Raw genomic sequence first — 23,738 nt, 5'->3', positions numbered from 1 at the left:
AGTGGCATGAGCTGTGACTGACGACGACAGTCCAAGGGGGCCCAGAGTTTCTGGTCTGAAACGCTCCTGGAATTGGGATAGGGATAGGGGCGAGCCTTTATAGTCAGTCAGTATCCTTTACAATCAGTCAGCAAACGTCGCGGCTGCTGAGCACCTGTAATGCGCATGCCCCGAAGGTGGGCAATTGGGGTTGGTGCGGACAAATGAAGGACCGCCTGGGTCACGTGGCTGGGCCCCTTCGGGTCTGAGAAGGGCAACTCCCACCCTTAGACGATGAGGTGGGCACCTGGAGGTGAGGAGCCTCAGGCGCCTTGGAGACCAAGCTCTGCCAGATGCCGCTCCCTGCCATCTGCAGCCAGCATGGGTGTGCAGCTACAGTGGTCGCTGTCTCTGCGAAGCCCGCCGAGGAGGCGTCCACAACCCAGTTCGGCTCCAGAGTCTAGGCGGGGGATGTGAAGTCTTGGCACGTGCTCCCCACGCAGACCGCCGGTGTCACTGGGTGCGGCTGCAGAGTGCGCAGGGCACGCACCACCGTGCCTGCCCTGCGCTCGATCAGTGACCTCGGCAGCACAGGCCCCAGCTGGATCAAAAAGGGCGGGGTCCCGGTCCGGGAAGATCCCACATGCCGCGAAGCGGCTGGGCCCGTGAGCCATGGCCGCTGAGCCTGCGCGTCCGGAGCCTGTGCTCCGCAACGGGAGAGGTCACGGCAGTGAGAGGCCCGCGTACCGCAAAAAAAAAAAAAAAAGGGCGGGGGCTGTCCCTCAGGCTCCACCTCCAGGGCACCTCCCCGACCACCTCCCGCACGCGGTAACGGGGCAGGAGAGGCGGGGGCCAAAGAGAGGCAATGGTCGGTCGCGGGGGTACCCCGGCATGGGGTGAAGGGAAGGGTCCCCTTTCGGAGGCTCAGGCCCCAAGCAGCCCAGAGCGCGCGAGTGTGGGGAAGGGGAGCCCGCGAGTGGTGCCCGCCCACGCTCGTGGGGCCCGGACCACAGCGGACAGCAGTCGCGACGCCCTGGCCTCACTGAGTCGCCGGGTCCCGTACGGGCAGCGACGAGCGCGGGCCAGACTTCTGCCCTCATTAAACATGGCGGCGTTGACCTCATACAGACCTCTGCGCCTGTGCAGCGGACCCCTACGAACTGGCAAGTGCTGGAAGTTGGACATCCGCCAGGCACAACCTTTGGGCCCGCTTCTGCAAGTACGCATGCGCCGGGGGTTTACGGTTTCCGTTTGGCCCAGAGGACGCCTTTACATGCTCGCTCCGAATTGGTCCGTAAATACGCCTTGTTCTTCTGCGCACGCGCGGCCTTCGGTGACCCGGAAGTTCTCGCCTCCCTTAAAAGCGTCGGCCCGCAGCGTGCGGCCTTTTCTTGTCTGTGCCAGGGCGGCGCGTGGTCTATGCTGAGCGACCGAGACGCCTCAGGTGCTGCTTAAGGTGAGGCTGCCGCGGAGACGGAGGTCTGAAGGCCGATTCAGGGTCTTCCGGGAGCCGTGGGTGGGACCCGAGGCCGGGGGCTTCCCTCGGGCAGGGGACAAGGATGGAGACGGGGAGAAAGTTACTCTCGCCCCTTTGCTGATGCCCCGCCGCCGCCGTAGCCTTGCCCCCAGCGGACTGGGGAATGTTGGCCTGGTCTCTGCAGTTGTACTTTATTTATTATAAGAAGTTCCTGTTATCCTTACATGCACGATGCACACTTTGGTCTGGACACGCTTTCTCCTAAGTAGCAGCCCCTAATCCCCCCGTCGGGGTCGGACACCAAACTCAACCTTTGCACTGGTAAAGCGCAGAATTCATACTATTGATCCTTCTGTTTTACTGATGAGGAAGTTGAGTCCACAGCGGCTTGTAGACTTTCCTAGGGTCGCAGAGCTCTTGAAGAACAAGGTTGGGGTTTGACTTCGAGCGGATGCAGCATCAGGGCATTTGGCATCCCCTGCCCGTCTCTGGGCCGCCTTGCAACCGTTGAGGGGGTGCCTGCCAGCTGTTAGCCTCAGGGTTCCTGGGTGAGAGACAGGTGTTTCTTGCTGACAGATGAGTGGTTTTTTTAAGGTTCCACAAGGTGGACTCAGATGCTCACAGCCTTTCTCAGTTCCTGGTAACTTCCCAGTTCTCAGGTTGTGCGCTAACCTCAGAGTCTGTGGTGAGTGTGCCTGGGCTTTGACAGTTTCTGTCCCTAGGATGACGGAGTGGGAGACAGCTGCACCTGCAGTAGCAGAGACCCCCGACATCAAGCTCTTTGGGAAGTGGAGCACCGATGATGTGCAGATTAATGACATTTCCCTGCAGGTGAGGGAGGTGTAATGATTGTGCTTCCCAGCTGGGGGTGGGGTCGCTTGAAACTTGTAGCTGTCCCACTAAGTAGAGTTGAAGATGGGACAGGTAAAGAAGGGATCCCTGGATCACCCCACCCATCGTGTCTGTTTTTCCTTGTATCCTGTTAGAGGTTGCTACAGTTTTTGTCAGGAGATGGTTCCTTCCTCAGAGGGAGTATCACATCCCACAAGTTGTTTAGTTAATTGTTTTGTAGTGAAATACACAATTTATTTATCTTTTTAGTTTCATATATTTTATTTTTTAAAGGTCATCTATAAGTTCTGAGTGTTCTTATTTTACTCAAGTATTGAAGATGACAAGGACAATACTTCATTCAGGCTATAAAATTTTATTTAAATTATATGTTTTAGAATTAAATAAAAATGGACAATATTTTTCAAGTTCAGAAGTTGTGCCTTGGAGGGAAGAGTCAAATTATAAAGATTCAAATGCCTAAAAATCTAAATGACTTACCGTCATCCCTCGGTATCTGAGGAGTGTTCTTTCCAAGAGCCCCCAAGTTTACCAAAATCTGCAGATGCTCAAGTCCCATAAAGTGTCAGGGCCCAACGTTATCATTTTGTGTGGGGAAATCCAGTTGTCCCAGCAGCTTTTGTTTTTGTCTCTTGGAGTTTTCTGTATCGTACTTAAATTTAGGCAATAAAATGTAACTTCAATCTCATTTATACATTATATGTATATGTCCTAGCACCATTTTTTGTTTGTTTGTTTTTGCAAGAAAATGAACCCTTTTATTATGATTAAAGGGTCAGTACACCAAGATGACATAGCAATCCTATATGTGTATGCACTAAACAACAGAACTTTGAAATACATGAAGCAGAAACTTACAGAACTTGTAAGAGGAATAGACAGTTTCTCAATTATACTTCAGGACTTCATCATCCCTCTCCCTGCAACTGACAGAAATACTAGACAGAAAGTCAGCAAGGATGTAAAAAGTCTGAGTAATAACCCCAACCAAGAGGATTGTGAAGACATTTATAGAAACTTCACCCAGTGACAGCAAAATACACATTCATTTCAAGAAGCCTTACAGAACATTCAGCAAGATATACCACACCGTGGGTCATAAAACAAACTTGAACAAATTTAAACAATCAAACCAAACGTGAAACAAATAAGAAATCAGTAACAAAAAGATACCAGAAAATGCTCCAAACAGTAGGAAATGAAACAGTATACTTCTAAATAATACAGGGGTGATAGAGGAAGTCTCTAAGGGAATCAAGGGGTATTTAGAACTGAATAAATTGTAATGAAAACTTGTGGGATAAAGCTGGAACAGTACTGAAGGAACTTTCTATAATAATGATTTGTTAGAAAAGAAAAAAAAGTTTCACATCAATAATCTCAGCACCCCTCAAAAAATAAAAAGAGCAAAATACAACTAAAGCAAAGTAGAAGATAGGATATCATAAAGATCAGAACAGAAATCAGTGAAATTAAGAACAGAAAGGTAAAGGGACTTCCCTGGTGGTACAGTGGTTAAGACTTTGTGCTCTCAATGCAGGGGGCATAGGTTCGATGCCTGGTTGGAGAACTAAGATCCCCCATGCGCAGCACCATTTGTTGAAGAGAGTATTTATCCCATTGAATGGTCTTGGCACCCTTGTTGAAAATCAGTTGAGCAAGGATGTAAGGGTTTGTTTCTGAACTCTGAACTCTATTTCATTGGTCTCTATGCCTATCCTTTTGCCAGTACCACACTGTCTTGTAATAGGGGTTTTTTTTTGTTTTTCTTGGCGGTACGCGGGCCTCTCACTGTTGTGGCCTCTCCCATTGCAGAGCACAGGGTCCGGACGCGCAGGCCCAGTGGCCACGGCTCACGGGCCCAGCCGCTCCGCGGCACGTGGGATCCTCCCGGACCAGGGCACGAACCCGCGTCCCCTGCATCGGCAGGCGGACTCTCAACCACTGCGCCACCAGGGAAGCCCTGTAATAGGTTTTGAAATTGGGAAATGGGAGTTCTCCCACTGTATGTTGCCCCCATACTGTTTTACACTTGGCCTCATTAGGACTTTTGTGGGGCCTTCATAAAAAGAAATTTGTTTTGTGACTGCATTGGTATAATGACGAATAAAATTCAGGTTTGATCATATTTTTCCCTTTCTTCTTTTAAAAGAAATTAGAACTTTTTGTTGCCTCTAAATATATCATGGTACCTAGGTACTGAGCCTAACAGAATTCAGACCTGTTTTTCACTCAATGTCTTGTAGAACTGTTTTCCTTCATGGGTTTGTTGGGGGAGAGGTCTGCAAACTTAAAAGGGCCAGTTAGTAAATGTTTTATAAAGTCTTTGTAGGTCACATGTGGTCTGTCACATGCGTGTTTGCTTCTTTGTTTTCTTTTTCTTGCTTTTTTTTGTACAGCCCTTTAATAATGTAGAAACGATTTTTCACTTTCCCCTGGTCCTCTCCTAGGGGCTGGGAAAGCAGAAGTCAGCTGGTATCAGAGTTCTCACTCTCTTGAAAGCTGTGCTGGGCTCTACCATGGGGCCCAACAGCTTGACCAAACACTTGCTGGGGCATTTGGTATTCGCAGTTTTTTTTTTGGCACAGTGTGAGTCCCTGCATGGACACCTGTCTGTCTACTTGCCTGTTTGTGCAAGTGGTCCTCTCCAGGCTAGACACCAGACTGTTGTGCCTACATCAGAATCCTCTGTGTTCTTTTCCTGTTAATCCTTGTATTTGTAGAAACTCATTGTTTGTACATGTTCTCATGTGTGTGTGGTAGAATGACTTTGTGTAGGTTTCGTACTGGAAATATCAAAAGTGGTCCTCACATAGACAGTTCTCTGACTCAACCCCCTCGAATGGTTTAGTGTTTCTAGACACTATCTTGGAATATGTATGTATATATAGGCAAGATTGTTGAATGATTGTTTTGAAACACTGGTTCTCTGGGTTAGTTCCCCCCACCCCTACCCCTTTAGGGGTACATTTTTGGGGGTCAGTAATGAGGAGTGCTACTGGCATACTACAGTGCACGGGACAGCCCCTCCAGAACAAAGAGTTATTTGACATAAAACGTCAGTGCAGAGTGAAGAACACTTTTAAAACAAGACTGGTATCGTGGGTGGTTGTCTACTTAGTTTTCCATACCCTTCCTCCCATTAGAAAGGAAGTACTCTATTTAGTGTCCTGGTAAAGTCACTTGCTTCGGTTTTACTTTTCTGTGGCAGGCAGGTGGGTGGGGGCTACCCTGAGTGGGTGTTCAGTCTCTCTGGTCCCCTGCCAAGATCCGTCCTGCTCCTGACCGTGGTCCCTTCACCCCCTCTTCCTGCTGCCCCAGGATTACATCGCAGTGAAGGAGAAGTATGCCAAATACCTGCCCCACAGTGCAGGGCGCTACGCGGCCAAGCGCTTCCGCAAGGCGCAGTGCCCCATCGTGGAGCGCCTCACCAACTCCATGATGATGCATGGCCGCAACAATGGCAAGAAGCTCATGACTGTGCGCATCGTCAAGCATGCCTTTGAGATCATCCATCTGCTCACAGGCGAGGTAGGGCCCTGAGGCCAGGTGGGGCAGAGTGCCCTTAGTACACCCTAAAGCCAATGGCCGCCCCACGATATGCATGCCAGGGTGCTCCAGGTTTTAGGGGTGAAGGGTCAGGGAGGGATGCTTGCCCGGTATCTGGCTCATGGCCCCCTTCTTTTAGAACCCCCTGCAGGTCCTGGTGAATGCCATCATCAACAGCGGCCCCCGGGAGGACTCGACCCGCATTGGGCGAGCTGGAACAGTGAGGCGGCAGGCCGTGGACGTGTCCCCGCTGCGCCGTGTGAATCAGGTGGGCTTGGGGCTTTGGGGCACACGTGGGTGGCCAGGAACAGCCACCAGACTCTGGCAGAATCCTGCCTGGGGCAGCAGAGGCTGGCAAGTGGGAATGTTCATCTCTGTCTGCATGTTTACCTGAGTGTCAGGTAATGAAGCCTTCCTGGATTCCCACCCCACGCAGAGCACGTCCTAGCTCTGGGCCCTCTCCTGGGCAGCATTAGATTGAAGGGCCCGTTTCATTTGGGTATGTTTTTACACTGTTTTTTTTTTATTTTCTTGGACCATTTGAGAATCAGTTGCAGGTGTTTTGACCATTTCCCTGTTAACATTTCAGTGGGTGTCCCCCTAGAATAAAGATGTTCTGTCCCCACCATCACCCCCAAGAAATGTAACAGCAATCTAACATTTGACATTACATCACTGTTCCAGTTTATGGAGCTGTCCCCAAGCATACCCCTTCTAGCTGTACTTTTTCAGTCAAGGGTTCCAGACCAGGAACACGTTGCATTTCCCTGTCATGGCTAGTTTTAAGTCACCTGTCATCAGGGACCCAGCTTCAGCCTTTGTGTCCGCACACTTTTTTGTGCCCCTCAGTCTGATCCCAGATCTAGCAGCATGGCACCTGGGCAGCGCTGTGGGCTCCCACTGTGTCTTGCCTCAGTTGGCCTGCGGATGGCAACGTGGTAGGCAGCATTTGTTGGGTCCCAGGGTACTGGAGAGCCGTGTCCCTGCGTGGTGTAGGGGCAACCCCTACTTAGCACAGGAACCCCTGTGCTCCCTAGGCCATCTGGCTGCTGTGCACAGGTGCTCGTGAGGCCGCCTTCCGGAACATCAAGACCATTGCCGAGTGCCTGGCAGACGAGCTCATCAACGCTGCCAAGGTGGGTGAGGACACCTGGAGGGGGGGGTGCGAGTCTCAAGGGGAGGGTCCTCCGACATTGGAACTAACCATCCCTTCTTGCAGGGCTCCTCCAACTCCTACGCTATCAAGAAGAAGGATGAGCTGGAACGTGTGGCCAAGTCCAACCGCTGATTGCCTGGCCACAGCTGCAATAAACCTGTTTGCCCTTTGGGGTGGCCCCACCCACCTGTGCCACTGTCTGTGCTCAATGGGGAAGGGTATCTGGGAGCAGGGGGTGAGGGGCAGGATGACTGGTGTTTCTGAGGAGCTGCCCATGTTCCTGGCATGTCTTCTGGTCTGTTGGGACCTGGACCCACCAGGGAAGTGCTCGGCTCAGGAAGCACCACTGACTCAGAACCATGGCACCCTGGGCTGCAGGCCTGGCTGCCTGGACTGTTCCAGCAGGTGTTGGAAAATGAGGGGTGGGGTTGTCCTGGCAGAGATGTCACTGGTCTGGGGAGGGGCTTGGTGGCTGCAGCCCACTGCCCTGAGAGGTGTGTTGCCAGGAAGCAGCCCCAGGGTGAGGAAGCCAAGGCCTGGGCTCTGGACCAAGACAGTTTCTAGCCCCTTGTCATTGGCTGGAGAGGGCTGGTCCGGTCCAGTCTACTGTGGGGTCAGCCTGCCCGGGACTCTAGAAGTCCCACTCTTCCTGGACACGCTGCCCCTGCCCAGAGCCACTGATACCCCAGGTTGCACTCACCCCACCAGTGGCTCTAGGTGGAGGATTCATGAGGTGTTGAAGACTGGGAGTGGTGGTGGGGACCCCCCCTCCTGATGAGCCTGGACTGTCAACGTCCTGTCAGCCTGTGCCTCCTTCCTTGCACCCCCGACATCTGGCCGATGTCAGGCTTGGTGTTCCCTGTCCTGGTGGCCACCTCCCTAGGGGCAGGGAGGGCAGTGTGACAGGTGTGGTGGGAACCTGGCATCTGGAGGGAGTGGCCCCACCACAGGCACCCTCCCATGGGGAGGAGCATTAATATCCAGCGGCAGGTAGGCCGAGGGTTGCGGGCGGAACAGGCAAGGAGGCGCCAGCCAGAGGGAGGAGGCACCAGCAGGTGGGAAGAGCCTGCTGGCCCGCTGGGGTCTGTCACTGGGGAGTCTGACTCCTGGGCTGCTGGCCACCTATCCTGAAGCTTCCATCCTCCTTCATCTGCTTTTCCCGTTTGTCTTCTGTGGTCTCCCAGGGTCTGTCTCTGCCCAGCTTTCCTGGGAGTCCCTGTCTCCTCTCCACGCCTGTCTGGGATCCTTCCTGGAGTCACCCAGGTCCACCTGGCTCTTGGCTGGGGCATCCCCCAAGTGTAGCTCAGAATCTGCGGTGCTCCGTTTGTCTGTCCCTGTCCCTAATCCTCTTCGGAACCCCTCTGGGTCTCACCTGCCTGTGTGCCTCCAGTCCAGATCTCTACCTGCACACTCCTCTGTCCCAACTCCCAGTCTCCTTGCCTACTGGGCTCTGCTTCCCCTTCTCTGGACGCCCCTGCCCTGTGTGGGGTGATCCTTCCAGAGCCCAGCCCCTGACCCTCCCCAGATCCCCTCTGCCGTCTCCCCCCGGCCCCTTCGCTGCCTGACCGCCTGTCCCCGCAGGCCGGGTCCAGATGCCCTGCCCTCGGCCGCCCTGGATCCGCCGCCCCCGGGTCCCCCTGGGCTCGGAGCCTAGCATCCCGGGCTCGCCGTCCACACTCCGGCCCCCCAGCAGGGGAGAGGACGAAGACGAGGGTGATGAGGAGGAAGGGGACGGCAGCCAGGGACCCATCCTGCCGCCCGCGTCCCCCGTGGAATGCCTCATCTGCGTGTCGCCCTTCGACAGCGTATTCAAGCTGCCCAAGTGCCTGGACTGCAGCCACGTCTTCTGCCTCGAGTGCCTGGCTCGTCTGTCTCTGGCCACGGCGGGCGGCGGCGACGCGGTGGCCTGTCCCGTGTGCCGCGCGCCCACGCGCCTGGCCCCACGCCGCGGGCTCCCCGCGCTGCCCACGCAGTACGGCCTGCTGCCCGGCTCCGCACGCGCCCCGCCGCCGCTCCAGGGCTCCGTGCGCTTCGACCGCCGGCGCGGCCTGCTCTACGTGCGGCAGCCGCCGCCGGCGCCCGGACCGCGCAAGGCCCGCCCCCCGCCGCCGCCGCCGCCGCCGCTGCGCCTCGGCCGCCCGCTGTCGCGCCGCCTGACGCTGGCCAGCTCGGCCCGGGTCTTCCACGCGGCCGTCGCCCTGGCAGTGCTTGTGGCCGCGGGCCTCGTGGTCACGGGCCTCTACATCTTCTTCCTCATCCCGCGCGCCACCACCTCCAGCCCCGCTCGGCCCCAGCTCGTGGCGCTCGCCCCGGCGCCCGGCTTCTCCTGGTTCCTGCCTCGGCCCACGCCGGCGGCGCCCTGGATCCCCGGCTGGATGCCGCGCCCCGTGGGCCATGACCTGAACGCCGCCCCACCGGGGGCTGCAGAGGACGCGCTGGAGCCCGAGGGGGTTCCCGAAGAGACAGAGACGCCGGACGGGTCCTTGGACCGCAGGTGGGGGGCGGAGGCTTGGCCTGACTGGGCCCCGCGGGCACGCGGCGGGTGGAGGCGGTGGGGGGCGCAGTAAAAGCATCCGCGCCGCAGGCCCTGCCTCAGGCCTGGGGACCCCAGTGTCATCCTGATGCTCGCCATGATCCCCGTGGAGGCCTTAGAGGGCGCATGGCAAGCACCCATTTCTCTAGAGAGGCCTGGCATCATTAGCACGGAGCAGGGACCCTCTCAAGGAGCACCCCTGACACCAATCTCTGTGGGCATCCAGCTGTGGGACCCCCATGTCTGTAAAGGTCCTGCTGGGAGGCACTCATAAACCAGCTGGGGGTACACTCGATCCTCAGCTCTTGTGGGAGTCCAGCTGCAGGGTCCCTCTGACCAACATCGTGCAGTGGCCCTGCTAGGGGTACCCCATCCCTGATCCTCGTAAGTGTCCTACTGAATACACCCCAATCATCAGAACTCCAGGAGAACGCTCATCCTTGGCTGGCACCAGAGCTTAAGTCTCTGATTTACTCATCCTTTGGGCTTTCTGCAGGTGCTGGGGGCCCCCATCTTTGGATGGCAGACTATTCCCTGGCCACACCTGTGAGTGGCCCACTGCAGGACCAACCACCCCACTCCTCCCCAGGCTGTGGAGTTGCTGCCTGCAGGCTGAGCCTGGGTGGGATCCAGCCATCTCCATGTTGGTCCTGCATTTGCTGCCTTACAGATCTGGCTGGGGCTTGGGCTTGAAGGGGGAGGTGTGGCCTGGCCAGGACTGGGGAGAGACAGACAGGGCCTGAGCCTCAAAAACTGGCTTCCACTTGGGTCCTGAATATCAACTTGCAATGGGACCTCGATTTCCCCTATGGCTAGTGGCTTCTGAGATTCTCCTGATATGCTGAGGGGCAGCTGTGGTCACTGAGCCTCAAAGAGGCCAAGGTTGCTCTCTGGGTCAGACAGTGTCATGTGATTTGGGGTGAGGGATCGCTCCTGGACATCCCTGGCCCCTCTCCTTAGCCACTAGAGCCCTCATCACCCCCATCTCCACTCATTAAATACTCAGTGTCGGTTACTTCACCTCCTCCAGGGCTCCATCAGCATTTTGTGGCAAGCCTGCTGTACACCAGGGTGAATGAAGCCTCAGCCCTCCTTCAGCAGGGAGAGTGGTCCTCCTCTCAGAAGCCTTCCTGGGTTAGTCACAGTGGTGTAGATAGCAGCCACCTTCTGCACAAACTAAACATGGACTTTCTGTCTCCCCCCCAGGCCCTGGAGCCCCGAGTCTGCCTCACTTCACCCCAGGTTGGGATCCAATATGCCCCTCCTCATGCCTTCCCTCCTAACCCCCAGGCTGGGAGAGTTACGGTGAGGGAGTAGAACTGGCAGGGATGGGCCCAGCCAGGGGGGTCAGAAGGGGCCCTTGGCTGGTGGTGCACGGAAGAGAAAGATGATGCTTTCTGCCTGAGGGTGTTCAAGGAAGGCTGCCTGGAGGAAGAGGCCTCGGGGCTGTATCTTTTTTTTTTTTTTTTTTTTTTTTGCGGTACGCGGGCCTCTCACTGTTGTGGCCTCTCCCATTGCGGAGCACAGGCTCTGGACGCGCAGGCTCAGCGGCCATGGCTGATGGGCCCAGCCGCTCCGCGGCGCGTGATATCTTCCCGGACCGGTGCAAGAACCCGTGTCCCCCGCATCGGCAGGCGGACTCTCAACCACTGCGCCACCAGGGAAGCCCGGGGCTGTATCTTTAAGGATGCTAAGGGGTAACGCCAGCTGGCATTGAGGCGGGGGGGGGGGCCCTAAGCGGGGAGCTGGTGGCTGAGGGCAGTGGGCAGAGCTGGCTCCTCCCTGTCCTAACGTGCTTCCTCCTCGGGACTGTGGGGAAGGGTTGCTTCTCCACCCTCCCAGCTGGGAGCCTGAGACGTCAGTCTCTCTTCCCGTAAAATGAAGCTGACTTCGATGTCTGCCCGCCCACTGCCCATGAACAAAGGGGCTGCCTGAAACCACCCCGGGGCTAGGATCAGAGGGGACTCCTCCGACACTTGCCTGCCAGCCACTGTGGCCACCTGGAGCTGTGCTCTCCCGGCCCTCCCAATGCCCATTCCATCCCTGCCGGACGCACCCCCCCCCCCCAACGTATCTGCCCCAGGCTTGCTCCTCCTTCCACTGGTCCCAATGCCTGTGAACACCCAGAGAGTGGGGGTTAGCCTCAGTGCCTGGCATGGGTGCCCAGGGACGCCTTTACCGGCCAGACTTTGGTTCTCGCTTCTGTAAAACGGGAGACCATAAACTACTTGCAGGAAGAATTCGTTCATCCACAAGTATTTATTGAGCGCCTGCTGTGTACCAAGGGGGGACTCGGGGCACCTTGTGAACGAGGGACTTCGCATGGCAGATGGTGTCCAGAGGGCTGAGGAGAGGAGCCATCATCTTGGGGACACTGCCTCCCCCTCCACGCTCGTGGGGCCCTCAACTCCCCAAACCTTTTCCAGGCCCTCCGCCAGGTCTCCTGCGTTTGCCCCCGAGGGGCGCCGAGTGCTCCACTCTACCGGGATCCAGCCAGCCTTTCTCCTCACGAGGGTCGGGGAGGCCTCTGCCCACACCACACTCGTCTCCTGTCATTGGGGCCTCTTCTGTTCAGGCCGAGGGAATAAGGCCCACGGGGGGCCTTCGCTGGACCCTGAGAGCGGAAGTGTCCAGCTTACAGATGGGGAAACTGAGGCTGGGGGCGGGGCAGGGCGTGGATTCGAACAGGGACCAGAGAGCTTTCTGCAAAACACCTCCCCTCAACTCCACACCCTGACAGGGCAGCCTCGCTTTTCCTTCCTCCCCGGGCCCCGAAACCGCAGCTCTCCTCCGTCCTCCGAGTTTGCCATCCTCTGAGTCTTTCCCGCTCACAAACCTAAGCGGTGTTCGAGGCGGGGAAAGCTAGGAGGTTGTCAGCAACGCGGACCAATCGGAGGCCGCATTCTGGGATGGGGGCGTGACGTTAATTGCCATAGCAACCTGGCCCGCCTTCGCCCCGCCACTCTGTTGGGCTGCGCGCGCATCTTGCCCCTCCCGGAGCCTGGTGGGAGGAGCAGAGAAGGCGCGCCAGTGCTGATAGCCAATCGAAAGCTTGAGACTGTCGTTGCTATGGCGATTTTGCCCGCCTTCGGCCTGTCGAGCGCATCGTCTGTGTGTGTGTGTGTGTGCGTGTGCGTGTGTGTGTGTGTGTGTGTGGAATTGGGGGAGGCGTGTGTGTGTGTGGCATTGGGGGAGGCGTGTGTGTGTAATTGGGGAGGCGTGTGTGTGTGTGTGGAACTGGGGGAGGCGTGTGTGTGTGTGTGTGTGTGTGTGTGTGTGTGTGTGTGTGTGTGTGTGTCCGACCAAACAGGAGCCCGAAGCTGAAGCGAAGGCCGACCTGGGAAGTGCTGGGATCCTCCGTCCCAAGGGGGAAACAGGCTGGAATGGGGAGCGTCTCCCCTAGGGGCACACACCTTAGCGGGGCAGAGCTGGGCCTGTCCTCCTGAGCTGCGACTTCCTCTGCCCTGTCAGTCTCTGCAGAGGCTTGGGCCAGAGGGGCCAGGAGAGACCTATGACCTGCGTCCCTCTTTCTGGGGCATGTATGTTTCCACTCTAATGGCCGTGGAAAACTCCACATTGGGTATGGGACTTCTCCCAGGAATCTTCCAGAAATCTACTCGTTTTTATTTTTAATAATAGCTTTCTTGAAATGTAATTCACACACCATACAATTTGCCCATTTAGAGTGTACAATTCATCGGGTTGTTAGTATGATCACACAGTTTATGCAGCCATCACCACTATCGAATTCCAGAACATTTACAAAACAAGCCCCATACCCTTTCGAGTCATGTCCCATTTCTCCTTTTCCTCAACCCCTGGCAACCGTTAGTCTACTTTTTGTCTCTATGGATTTGCCTATTCAGGACATTTCGTACCAATAGAATCATACAGTTTGTAGAAATCCACTCTTAAAAACAGCAGTGTGTGGATGTTCTTCCCAACTGGTGGGGCCAGCTCAGCCATGGGTGTGGACTCTGGAGCCAGAGAGATGTGGGTGTGAGTCCTACTCCTATTATGGCCTTGTTCTTAGCCCTTCTGAAACTCTCTCTCCACTTGGGGAGTGGTGGGGTGTACACTTGGCCTTGGGCTCTCCTGGCTTCACTCAGGCCGTGCTCCCTGCTCTCAGGTACTGGTGGACTGTGACAGGGCTGAGGCTCTCTGCTGGATTTTGAGGAGTCACAAGAGGCCAGACACAACAGGAGCAGATGGGCCCTGGGGGCTTGTCCTCTGGCCAGCGTTGTTTCAGGCCAAGCATTTGTCCCAGTGAGCCATGGACCTACTCAATATCTGTCGCATGCTGAAATTTCATCTCATAGTTCTTTCCTTATCTCAAGGGGCCCCTGTGATATTTGCCAGAGTCTGGGCTGGCTGCTGAGGTTGTAGCAGTGAACAAGAAGGTCACAGATGTTCTTATTTCTCTCTTCCTTAGAAGTCACGTTCCAGGGCAGAGCTGGACAGTCCACAGCCAGACAAACCATTCATAGTATTCTTTAGGTCAAAGCTAAGTGTTCTGTAGAAGACAAAGCAAAATGATGTCACAGAGACTGGCGGGGGCCCAACTTCGATGGGGGGCTCAGGGAGTAGGAGCACAGATGCCCAAACAAGGCAAGCAGAGGCCAGGGAACAGCCTGCAAGGCTGAGAAAATGGCAAGAGCAAAGGCCCTGATGCAGTGACAGGCTTACTGGCACCGTGAGAAGCAGAGGGCCATTGCAGGAGGGGTGGCCAAGACGGACAGGAGTGTGGGAGGGTTGATGTTGGTAAAGAGCACTTAGTGATACGTGGGTTCTTTTGTTTCTCTTTCTTTCTTAAGGTATTAATTTAGGAAGCCAGTCTGGGTACTTTATGAGCTTCATGTTCTCATACTTGAGGTATCCCCAAGATAAGGAGGCAGCTTATTCTTGAGAGATGCTGCCTGTTTTCCAGGGGGTTTAAAGCCTCATCGTGTTTTGTGCTAAGAAGTAGGCTACAGTTGGGACTTCCCAGGTGATCCAGTGGGTAAGACTCCGCGCTCCCAATGCAGGGGGCCCTGGTTCAATCCCTGGTCAGGGAACTAGATCCCACATACATGCCGCAACTAAGACCTGGAGCAGCCAAAATAAATAATTTTTTTTTAAAAAAGGGGGGGCAGGAATAGAGACACAGACGTAGAGGACATGGTTGGGGGGGAAAGGGAAGCTGGAACAAAGTGAGAGAGTGGCATGGACATATATCCACTACCAAATGTAAAATGGAGAGCTAGTGGGAAGCGGCCATGTAGCACAGGGAGATCAGCTCGGTGCTTTGTGACCACCTAGAGGGGTGGGATAGGGAGGGTGGGAGGGAGATGCAAAAGGAAGGCGCTACGGGGATATATGTATAGCTGATTCACTTTGTTATAAAGCAAAAACTAACACCATTGTAAAGCAATTATACTCCAATAAAGATATTTAAAAAAATAGAATTAGGCTACAGTCTTGAAGAAGACATTGATCTTTCTGCCTGTATTAGTTTCTGTCTCAGCCTTTTCTATTGTCATATATCGTTGCTGGGAGAATCCGGCACTGCGCTGGGAGGGGACACCTGGAAGCTTGTGCCTGGTCTCTCCTAGAACCTGCCCTGTATGCCTCTTTCCTTTGCCAATTTTAATTTGTACCTTTTCATTGTAATAAACTGTAACTAAGAGTTTGACAGATTTTCTGAGTTCAATGTGTCCTTTTAGTCAGTCTTCAGAACCGACGGCTCTGAGGTAGCTCCTAGCCATCTGGCAGGGCTTGGCACGGCCGCCTCCCGCCAGCTGCTGACTTGTGATGGGAGGGCGCCCTCGCGATCTTCGATCTTCACCTGCAGGCAGCGCTGGAGTCAGTCGCACTGCAACTGCTGAGTGTGGCCATCCCCATCCTCTCCTCCTCCAGCAAATTCCTTCCAGCCACCTTTGTTTTACACGCCGCTCCTCTGGTTAAATTCTTCAGCTCTATGACTTCTTAATCAGGGGTCAGCAAACTTTTTCTGTAAAGAGCCAGATAGTAAATATTTTCTCCTTTGCAGGATGTGAAGTTTCTGGTCACTGCTCAACTCTGCCACCATAGAGTCAAAGTACCATAAACAATATGTAAATGCATGGCATGGCTGTGTTCCAATAAACCTCTATTTATGGACGTGGAAATCTGAATTTCATGTAATTTTCATGTCATGAAATAGTATTCTTTTGATTTTTTTTTCAATCACTAAAAAAATGTTAAGAACTGTTCTCATTTTGGGGACGAGACAAAAATAGAAAATGGCCTGTATTTGGCCCACAGGCTGTAGTCTGCTGAGCCCTGGCTTAAATTACTCACGACTCTCGACTTTGATTTCCAGGGATCCCTAGAAGCGAGTGTCCTTTCCTGACTGGTTGTGTGCATGTGGTCTGAGAAGCATCATTCACGTCTGCACCAGGCTGGAGTATGGCTCTTCTGATCCAGCCCACTCTGGGTGGTCCCCCCAACCCCCCATGGGATACAGACTTGGCTCATCAACACAGGTGGCCCCTCCCTTGCCAAGAGGCCAGTCCAGAGCTTGATGCTCCCAGCAGTTCTGGACTTCCCCCTTAAGCAGAGTGAAGGGCTCTGTAGTGGGAAGAATAATGGCCCCCAAAGATATCCATGTCCTTATCCCTAGAATGCGTGAATGTTACTTACCTTATATGGCTGAAGAAACTGCAGATGTGATAGAGGATCTTAAAATGGGGAGATTATCCTGGATTCTTTGGGTAGGTCCTCAGTGTAATCACAGGTACCCTTCAAGAGGGAGACAGAGGAGACAGAGAAAGAGATGTGACGACGGAGGCAGAGATTGGAGTAATGTGGCCACAAGCCAAGGAAGGCTGGCAGCCACCAGGAGATGGAAGGGGCAAGGAACAGATTCTCCTCTGGACACTATGGAAGGCACGTGATCCTGCTGACACCTTGATTCTGGACTTCTAGCCCCCACAACTGTCAGACAATAAACGTCTGGATTTTTTGGTTTTGTTTGTTTATTTATTTATTTATTGCCTGCGTTGGGTCTCCGTGGCTGCACACGGGCTTTCTGTAGTTGCGGCGAGTGGGGGCTAATCTTCATTGCAGTGTGCGGGTGGCCTTCAGTAGTTGTGGCACGCAGGCTCAGTAGTTGTGGCTCTCGGGCTCTAGAGCACAGGCTCAGTAGTTGTGGCACACGGGCTTAGCTGCTCCGTGGCATGTGAGATCTTCCCGGACCAGGGCTCGAACCTGTGTCCCCTGCATTGGCAGGCGGATTCTTAACAACTGAGCCACCAGGGAAGACCTGTCTGTTGTTTTAACTCACCCAGTTCCTGGTCCTTTGTTATGGCAGCCTAAGAAATGAATACGCCTATTGTTCCTTCCCCTTTCTGGACATTCCACCCCCTTGCCATTTCTTTTATCTTTTTTTGGTCACGCCACACGGCTTGCAGGATCTTAGTTCCCCGACCAGGGATCGAACCCAGGCATTGGAAGCGCAGAGTCATAACCACTGGACCAACAGGGAACTCCCAGGATTGCCATTTCTAGTCTGACTTCCTCCCCTGCCTGTTTCCCACCTCTCTGTTCTCTGTCCTCTGCCTCTTATCTGCTCCTCTCTGCAGTGCTCCTTCACTCTTCACTGCTCCTTCTGCAGTGCTCTCCGAGTCGGCCTTCACTTAGTGTATCATGAGGTGTGCACGTATGCTTGAATAGTCCTTGAACACCAGCTACTCAGTTACAGCTGGATTTTCCTGGGCCTGAACACATCCTTCTACGCAATGTTCACAGATGAAACCCATTTACAGAGGAGTGTGTTTGAGAGTCTTCCTCCAAGCAGACTCTCCATCTTCTGTACTTCATCCCTGTCTCCTTGCCCTTCATGAGGAAACTTCCACTCTGTGAGCTTGCACAATAGCCCATTAACCTGACTCAAGCCTCCTCAATGGACATATTCTGGGTGTCAGACACACATGTGTGATGGGGCTGTCCTCTCCTATCAAAGTCAAGATGCACTTTTGCCAGCATTTCTTGGCTTTCCCGTTGTTGACTTGGAGTGCGGGATGAGGAGGCATCTTTCAAGCAGGGTGCTTCTGTAAGAGTGTCACAAGTCCTCAAGGGAGGTCCTTCCACCCAGAAGACCACCCCTGTGACACATGTAGTCCAGTCTTTTTTTTTAAATCTAAAATGTGTTTATTAGGATGGTTTCCCATTCATCTTGATTCAGTGTGCTTTTAGTGCCTTTTTTTTTTAACATGTGGTTCAGTCTTAAAGACTCACACTTAGCTGAGCATTAAGAAATAATCCTTGGCGCTTCCCTGGTGGCACAGTGGTTGAGAGTCTGCCTGCCGATGCAGGGGACACGGGTTCATGCCCCGGTCCAGGAAGATCCCACATGCCGCGGAGCAGCTGGGCCCGTGAGCCATGGCCGCTGAGCCTGCGCGTCCGGAGCCTGTGCTCCGCAATGGGAGAGGCCGCGACAGTGAGAGGCCCGCGTACCGCAAAAAAAAAAAAAAAAAAATCATAGAGTTAAATGTGTACAACTGTACAACTTCTAGAAGATAACATGGGGAAAAAAATCTAGGTGACTTTGAGTTTGGCATTGAGATGACTTTTGGATACAACACAAAAAGCATGATCCATGAAGAAAAAAATTCAGTTGGACTTATCTAAAATTAAAAGTTCTGCTCTGTGAAAGATACCATGAAAGAGAATGAAAAGACAAGCCATAGACTAGGGGAAAATATTTGCAAAACATAAATCTGATAAAGGACTTTTATCCAAAATGTACCAAAAAAAACCCCCACAAATAAACAAAGCCTTTTAAAATTCAAGAATACGAAGTCAGTTTTAAAAGGATAATGCGGACTTCCTTGGCAGTCCAGTGGTTAAGACTCTGCACTTCCACTGCAGGGGGCATGGGTTCGATCCCTGGTAGGGGAACTAAGATCCCGTATGCCACGTGGCACGGCCAAAAAAAAAAGCAAAAGATCTGAACAGACACCTCACCAAAGAAGATACACAGATGGCAGATGAAAATACTCTCAACATCATACGTCTTTAAGGAATTGCAAATTTAAACAGTATCACTACATACCTATTAGAATGGCTAAAATCCAAAATACTGACAACAGGAGGAACCAGAAGTCTCACTCACTGCTGGTGAGAATGCAAAATGATATAACCACTTAGGAAGACAATTGGCAGTTTCATACAAACTTAAATACAGTCCTAGCATATGATCCATCAGTCACACTCCTAGGTATTTATATAAATGCGTTGAAAACATGTCCATACAGACACTAGAACAGGAATGTTTATAACAGGTTTATTCATAATTGCTTAGAGCTGGAATCAAACTGAGATCCCTTTCGATAGGTAAATGAATAAAGAAACTGGTACATTCATACAATGGAATATTATTTAGCAATAAAAAGAACTGAGCTATCTAGCCACAAAGAGGCATGGAGGAATCTTAAATGTGTATTCCTAAGTCAAAAAGTCAGTCTGAAAAAGGTACATACTGTATGATTCCAACTTTATGACTTTCTGGGAAAGGCCAGACTATAGAGACAGTAAAATAGTGATTGCCAGGGACTCAGGGGGAGAGAGGGGTAGATGGAGCAGAGGGGATTTTTCATGCAGCAAAACTATTCTGTATGATACTGTAATGATTGACATGTGTATAAAAGAAACCGTAAATTCATATTTCTTATTTTAAAAGCAACTGTATAAAACCAGTATAATTGTACTGTTTGGCCTATAACAAACAAATATATTTGCCAATAACAGCATAATGGAGGTGGGTGGGACAAAGCTGTATTGGGCTAAGGAGACTACTCCAGAGAGTGACTCGAATCTAATTAATGGGTGTATTTATTTTTCCAACCTCATCCAACTTTGCACTTGAAATGAGTGCATTTCAGTTGCACCTCTCCACGGCCGGGGTCACCTCGGCTCGGTCACCGCGGGTACAGGGCGTGGTGGGACCTCCCCGACTCTCGCACCTCGCCCGCTCCGCTGGCCGCGGGCCCGGGGAGCCTCCTGGACGCCATGCCCCGCTGCCGCAGCCCTTTCTCTCCGCCCCGGCGCGGGTCCAAAGGAACTAAAGCCGACACTGGAAGTCCCTGCCCCGCCCACGAGGCTCTCCCGGAAACGCCCCTCTCCTAGGCTGTCATTGGCTCCGTCGGTACGGACGCAGTCTGCGACGTCACTTATGGGAAACGTAGTTCGCGCCCTCCCCGAACGAGGTCGCGGGTAACGCGGGCGCAGACTTAACGGAGGCGCACGGGCGGGGCGGGGCGGGACTTCCGGCGTTTCCCTGTGGTACTCGTTTTGCCGCCGCTGGTGGTCGGCGCGAGCACTTTTGAGGGCAGCGCTCGCACCGCAGAGACCACCCCGTCTGAGAGAAGCGCAGGGACCCTCGCCACGCCTTTGCTTGCTCCGTGACCCCCGGGCATGACTTGCTTTTCCTGAGACTCGCTGTCGTACCCTGAGAACGTCCCGAGGCTGCTCCCAGTCCTCGGGCACATTTTTCTCGGTCGGCCGGAGGCTCCAGCGCGCTGGACGGGGTGGCGGGTGCGGATCTCAGCTGCGTCCGCTGAAACTCTCCGCCCACAGGTTCCAATGGCAGAGGAGGCGCAGGTGAGTGGGAGGTGCGCCCCAGGCTCTCACCACCCGGATCCCCATACAGCGGGTCCGGACTCTGAATGAGCCCGTGACAGGTGAGGAAGGCTATGACAGGTGAAGGAACAGTCTATGCAGAGATAGAGAAGAGGAGGGCTGGGGGTCTCGGAGCTCCGTGTGTGGATCCCGGCGGCTGAGGGTTGAAGGATAAGTAGGTCCTCTGTGCAGAGCTGGGGGTTGTCCTTGGCTGTGGGCCATGGGAGGTGTGGGGTGGACGAGGCAGGATGGGATTGAAGATGCTCTCTGTGGTAGCGCACTGGAGACACACACCACTGTGCACAGTGGAACGCGGGAGTTGCCGGTGGGGTGGGCTGGCGAGGCTGTGGTGAGGGTGTGGAGTTGTACCATGCTGCGGTACAGTTATGTGTCTGCATGCAGGAGGACAGACTGGAGGGCCCTTGGATGATGTACTCAGGCCTAAGAGAGAGAGAGGAGAACATAGCCTTTTTTCCTTATGAAAGGTGACCTCTGGGACACGGAGAGAATTGGCTGGCAGGAAATAGGGTGGGGCCTGAGTGCTTGGCGGGGTACATAGATGGCATCTCTCTGGTCACCAGCCTGTTGTTGTGGGCTGGATGCAGAATTTAGTAGCAGCATGAAGGGAGAGGCACCAATGGTACTGGGGGCCTTGGGAGTCCTCTGAGATTGAGGTGTTAGGAGGAAGGAGGTATGAGGGTATGTGAGGGGTGCGGGCTCAAAGGGAAAGATGATGTCAGTGAGAGCTGTGGCAGGACCTTGAGACACAGGTCAAGGGCATGGATGTGTTTCTCTGTTCATATTTTGGTTGGCTTTCTGCCCACTATTGACCCTAAGGCTCAGTTGAATTCATCATTACAGGCCCCTGTGACCTTTGAGGATGTGGCTGTGTATTTCTCCCGAGAGGAGTGGGGGATCCTTAATTTGACCCAGAGGAGCCTGTACCGTGATGTTATGCTGGAGAACTTTGCACTCATTGGCTCACTGGGTAAGTCTCTCACACTTTCCCTCAGCAAACTGACCACCTCTGCCTTTAATCCATGGGAAGTTCTGTGTATCTTAAAGCCCACAGAGGCTGTGTGCTCTTCCCCTGCCTCTCTCTGAGCAGCCCTGTTGGCAGCCTCAACACCTGTTGCCCTACAGGCTCCTGGAGTAAGGCTTGGGGTTCAGATGTCTACAGTTTGCCTAACAAATCCTATCCAGCTCTTCCTCTTTCTGGCTTCGTGACTTTGCTGAAGCTGTGGGCCCTCTCTGTTCTGGTTTTGGCCTTCTTCCTCCAAAAGAAGTTTTATAGGGGCCTCTCTGGGCCAGGTGTGAGCCATGAATTTAAATCAGTAGATCAATTTGGGCAGGATTGCTGGGTTTTTTTTGGTTTGTTTTTTGTCCGTTGAGTGGCTTGTGGGATCTTAGTTACCCGACTAGGGGTTGAACCCGCGCCCTTGGCAGTGAAAGCGTGGAGTCCTAACCACTGGACCGCCAGGGAATTCCCAGGATTGCCACCTTAATGTATTTCAATCCATGAACATGGTTGTCTTTCTATTTATTTAGCTCTGTAATTTTTTAAAGTGTTTTCAGTTTACAAGGCTAAATTTATTTCTAAATATTCATTTTAATGCTCTTTTAAGTGGAATTACTTTCTTAATTTTATTTTAGATTGTACATTGCTAGTGTATAGAAATATAATTGATTTTTGTATACTGATCTTGTATCCTGCAACCTTGCTAAACTCATTTATTTGTTCTAATGGTTATTCTTTTCGGTGGATTCCTTGGTATTTTCTCTCTATATAATGTCATGTCATCTGTGAGTAGAGATATTTTTACTTCTTTCTTTGCTTAACTGACTTGGTTGGCTAGAACCTCAGTACTTTATTGAATATAAGTTGTAAGAGTAGACATCCTTGTCTTGTTCCAGATCTTATGGGAAAAGCGTTCAGTCTTTCACTAATAAGTATGATGTTAGCCATAGGTTTGTTGCATATGCCCTTTTCAGGTGAGGAAGTTCCCTTCTCTTGTTTGTTGAGGGCATTTATAGAGAAAAGTCGTTAGATTTTGTGCAGTGCTTTTCCATGTCTATTGAAATGACTGTGTGATTTTTGTCCTTTATTCTGTTAACGTGGTATATTACAGTAATTGATTTTCTGTATTCATGAGTTATCAATGGTGTAGTTTTCTTTTCTGGTTATGTCTTTATTTGGATTGAGTATGAGGATAATTTTGGCTTCAGTGGATGAGTTGGGAAATGTTCCCTTCTCTTCTTTTTCTGGCACAGTTTGTGAAATATTGGTGTTAATTCTTTTCTTAAAAAAATATATTTATTTATTTATTTTGGGGTGCGTCGGGTCTTAGTTGTGGCACACGGGATCTTTTGTTGCAGCACGTGAGCTGCTTTCTAGTTGTGGCACATGGGCTCAGTAGTTGCTGCATGTGGGCTCTGTAGTTGTGGCACCTGGGCTTAGATGCCCTGCGTGTGGCATCTTAGTTCCCCAACGAGGGATCCAACCCGAGTCCCCTGCATTGGAAGGTGGATTCTTAACCACTGGACCACCAGGAAGTCCCCTGGTGTTAATTCTTATTCCTGTGTTATTATTAATCTGTGAAGCCATCTCGGCCTAGGTTTTTTTTTTTCCTGTGAGGGAAGTTTTTTATTTTGTTTTTAAGTCTATTCAGCTGTTCTGTTTCTTCTTCAGTCAGTTTATCTCTGCTCTTTTTTATTGCCTTCCTTCTTCTAGTTTTGGATTGCTTTTTGTTGTTGTTGTTCCTTGAAGTATAAAGTTGGGATATTGAAGATTCTTCTTTAAATTTTTTAAATTTATTTTTAATTGAAGTGTAGTTGATTTACAATGTTTCAGGGGTACAACAAAGTGATTCAGTTACACATATAGAGATCTTTTTTTAATATGTGTGTTGTGACATAAGAAATATATACTTTGTCTTTGTTCCCAGTTCCTTGGCATGCAGCTCCTAAAACCTTTGGAATCTCTGGAGTGATAAGAGAGTCTTTTGTATGCTAATGGGTTGACGGTGGCTGGGAACCCCTAGATGGTTTCAGGATGGGGGATGGTCACCAGAAAGACCAAGGCATGATTGTAAGGTGGGGTGTTCAGCTACTCCCAACCTCTCCTCTCCACCTCGCTACCCTGACCTTTGGGGAAGGGAAAGGGGCTGGAGATTGGGCCAGTCATCAATGGCCAGTGATTTAATCAGTCATGCCTATGTGATAAAACATCCATAAAAACTCCTAAATGACTAGTTTGGAGAGTTTCTGGGTTAGTGGACACAGCGAGATGCTGGGAGAATGGTGCCATCAAGAGCATGGACACTTCTTACCCCCTATGTCCTCAATCCCCACCCCTGGCATACCTTGGCCTTTTCATCTCTTCCATTGGGCTGTTCCTTAGTTGTATCCTTTAAAATAAATTGGTAATAGTAAGCAAACTCTTTTCCCGAGTTCTCTGATCTGTTCTAACAAATTATTGAACCTGAGGAGGAATCAATAATTGTGAGAATCCCAGATTTATAGTCAGTTGGTCAGAAAGTACAGGAGCCCTGGGA

General features: G+C 52.4%; 3 protein-coding genes across 4 annotated transcripts in view; all 3 read left to right on the top strand.

Moving 5' to 3' along the window:
• The window catches only part of ZNF584 (zinc finger protein 584), a 77,955-nt gene that overhangs the window by 49,548 nt on the left and 4,669 nt on the right, over positions 1-23,738 (top strand). Inside the window, 1 exon segment of the mRNA XM_060131946.1 lies at positions 13,538-13,543. Coding sequence (XP_059987929.1) covers positions 13,538-13,543 — 6 coding nt within the window.
• On the top strand, positions 1,280-7,197 carry RPS5 (ribosomal protein S5). Its single transcript, XM_060130934.1, has 6 exons — positions 1,280-1,435; positions 2,179-2,287; positions 5,630-5,839; positions 5,997-6,125; positions 6,895-6,993; positions 7,077-7,197. The coding sequence occupies exons 2-6, from the start codon at positions 2,180-2,182 to the stop codon at positions 7,143-7,145; spliced, it is 615 nt and encodes a 204-aa protein (XP_059986917.1). The 5' UTR covers positions 1,280-1,435; position 2,179; the 3' UTR covers positions 7,146-7,197.
• On the top strand, positions 8,250-11,245 carry RNF225 (ring finger protein 225). Of its 2 annotated transcripts, XM_060130931.1 has the most exons (2): positions 8,250-9,507; positions 10,577-11,245. In XM_060130931.1, exons 1-2 carry the CDS (start codon positions 8,606-8,608, stop codon positions 10,623-10,625), a joined length of 951 nt encoding a protein of 316 aa, XP_059986914.1. In that variant the 5' UTR covers positions 8,250-8,605; the 3' UTR covers positions 10,626-11,245. The 2 variants fall into 2 exon arrangements, with proteins under 2 accessions (XP_059986914.1, XP_059986913.1); XM_060130930.1 differs by having other exon boundaries at positions 8,250-11,245.

Source organism: Lagenorhynchus albirostris, chromosome 19 (genome assembly GCF_949774975.1).
Source record: "Lagenorhynchus albirostris chromosome 19, mLagAlb1.1, whole genome shotgun sequence".
In the NCBI taxonomy this organism is placed as follows: Eukaryota; Metazoa; Chordata; class Mammalia; order Artiodactyla; family Delphinidae; genus Lagenorhynchus; species Lagenorhynchus albirostris.
Note: the sequence above shows the minus strand (reverse complement) of the source record. Positions and strands in the feature narration are given on the sequence as shown.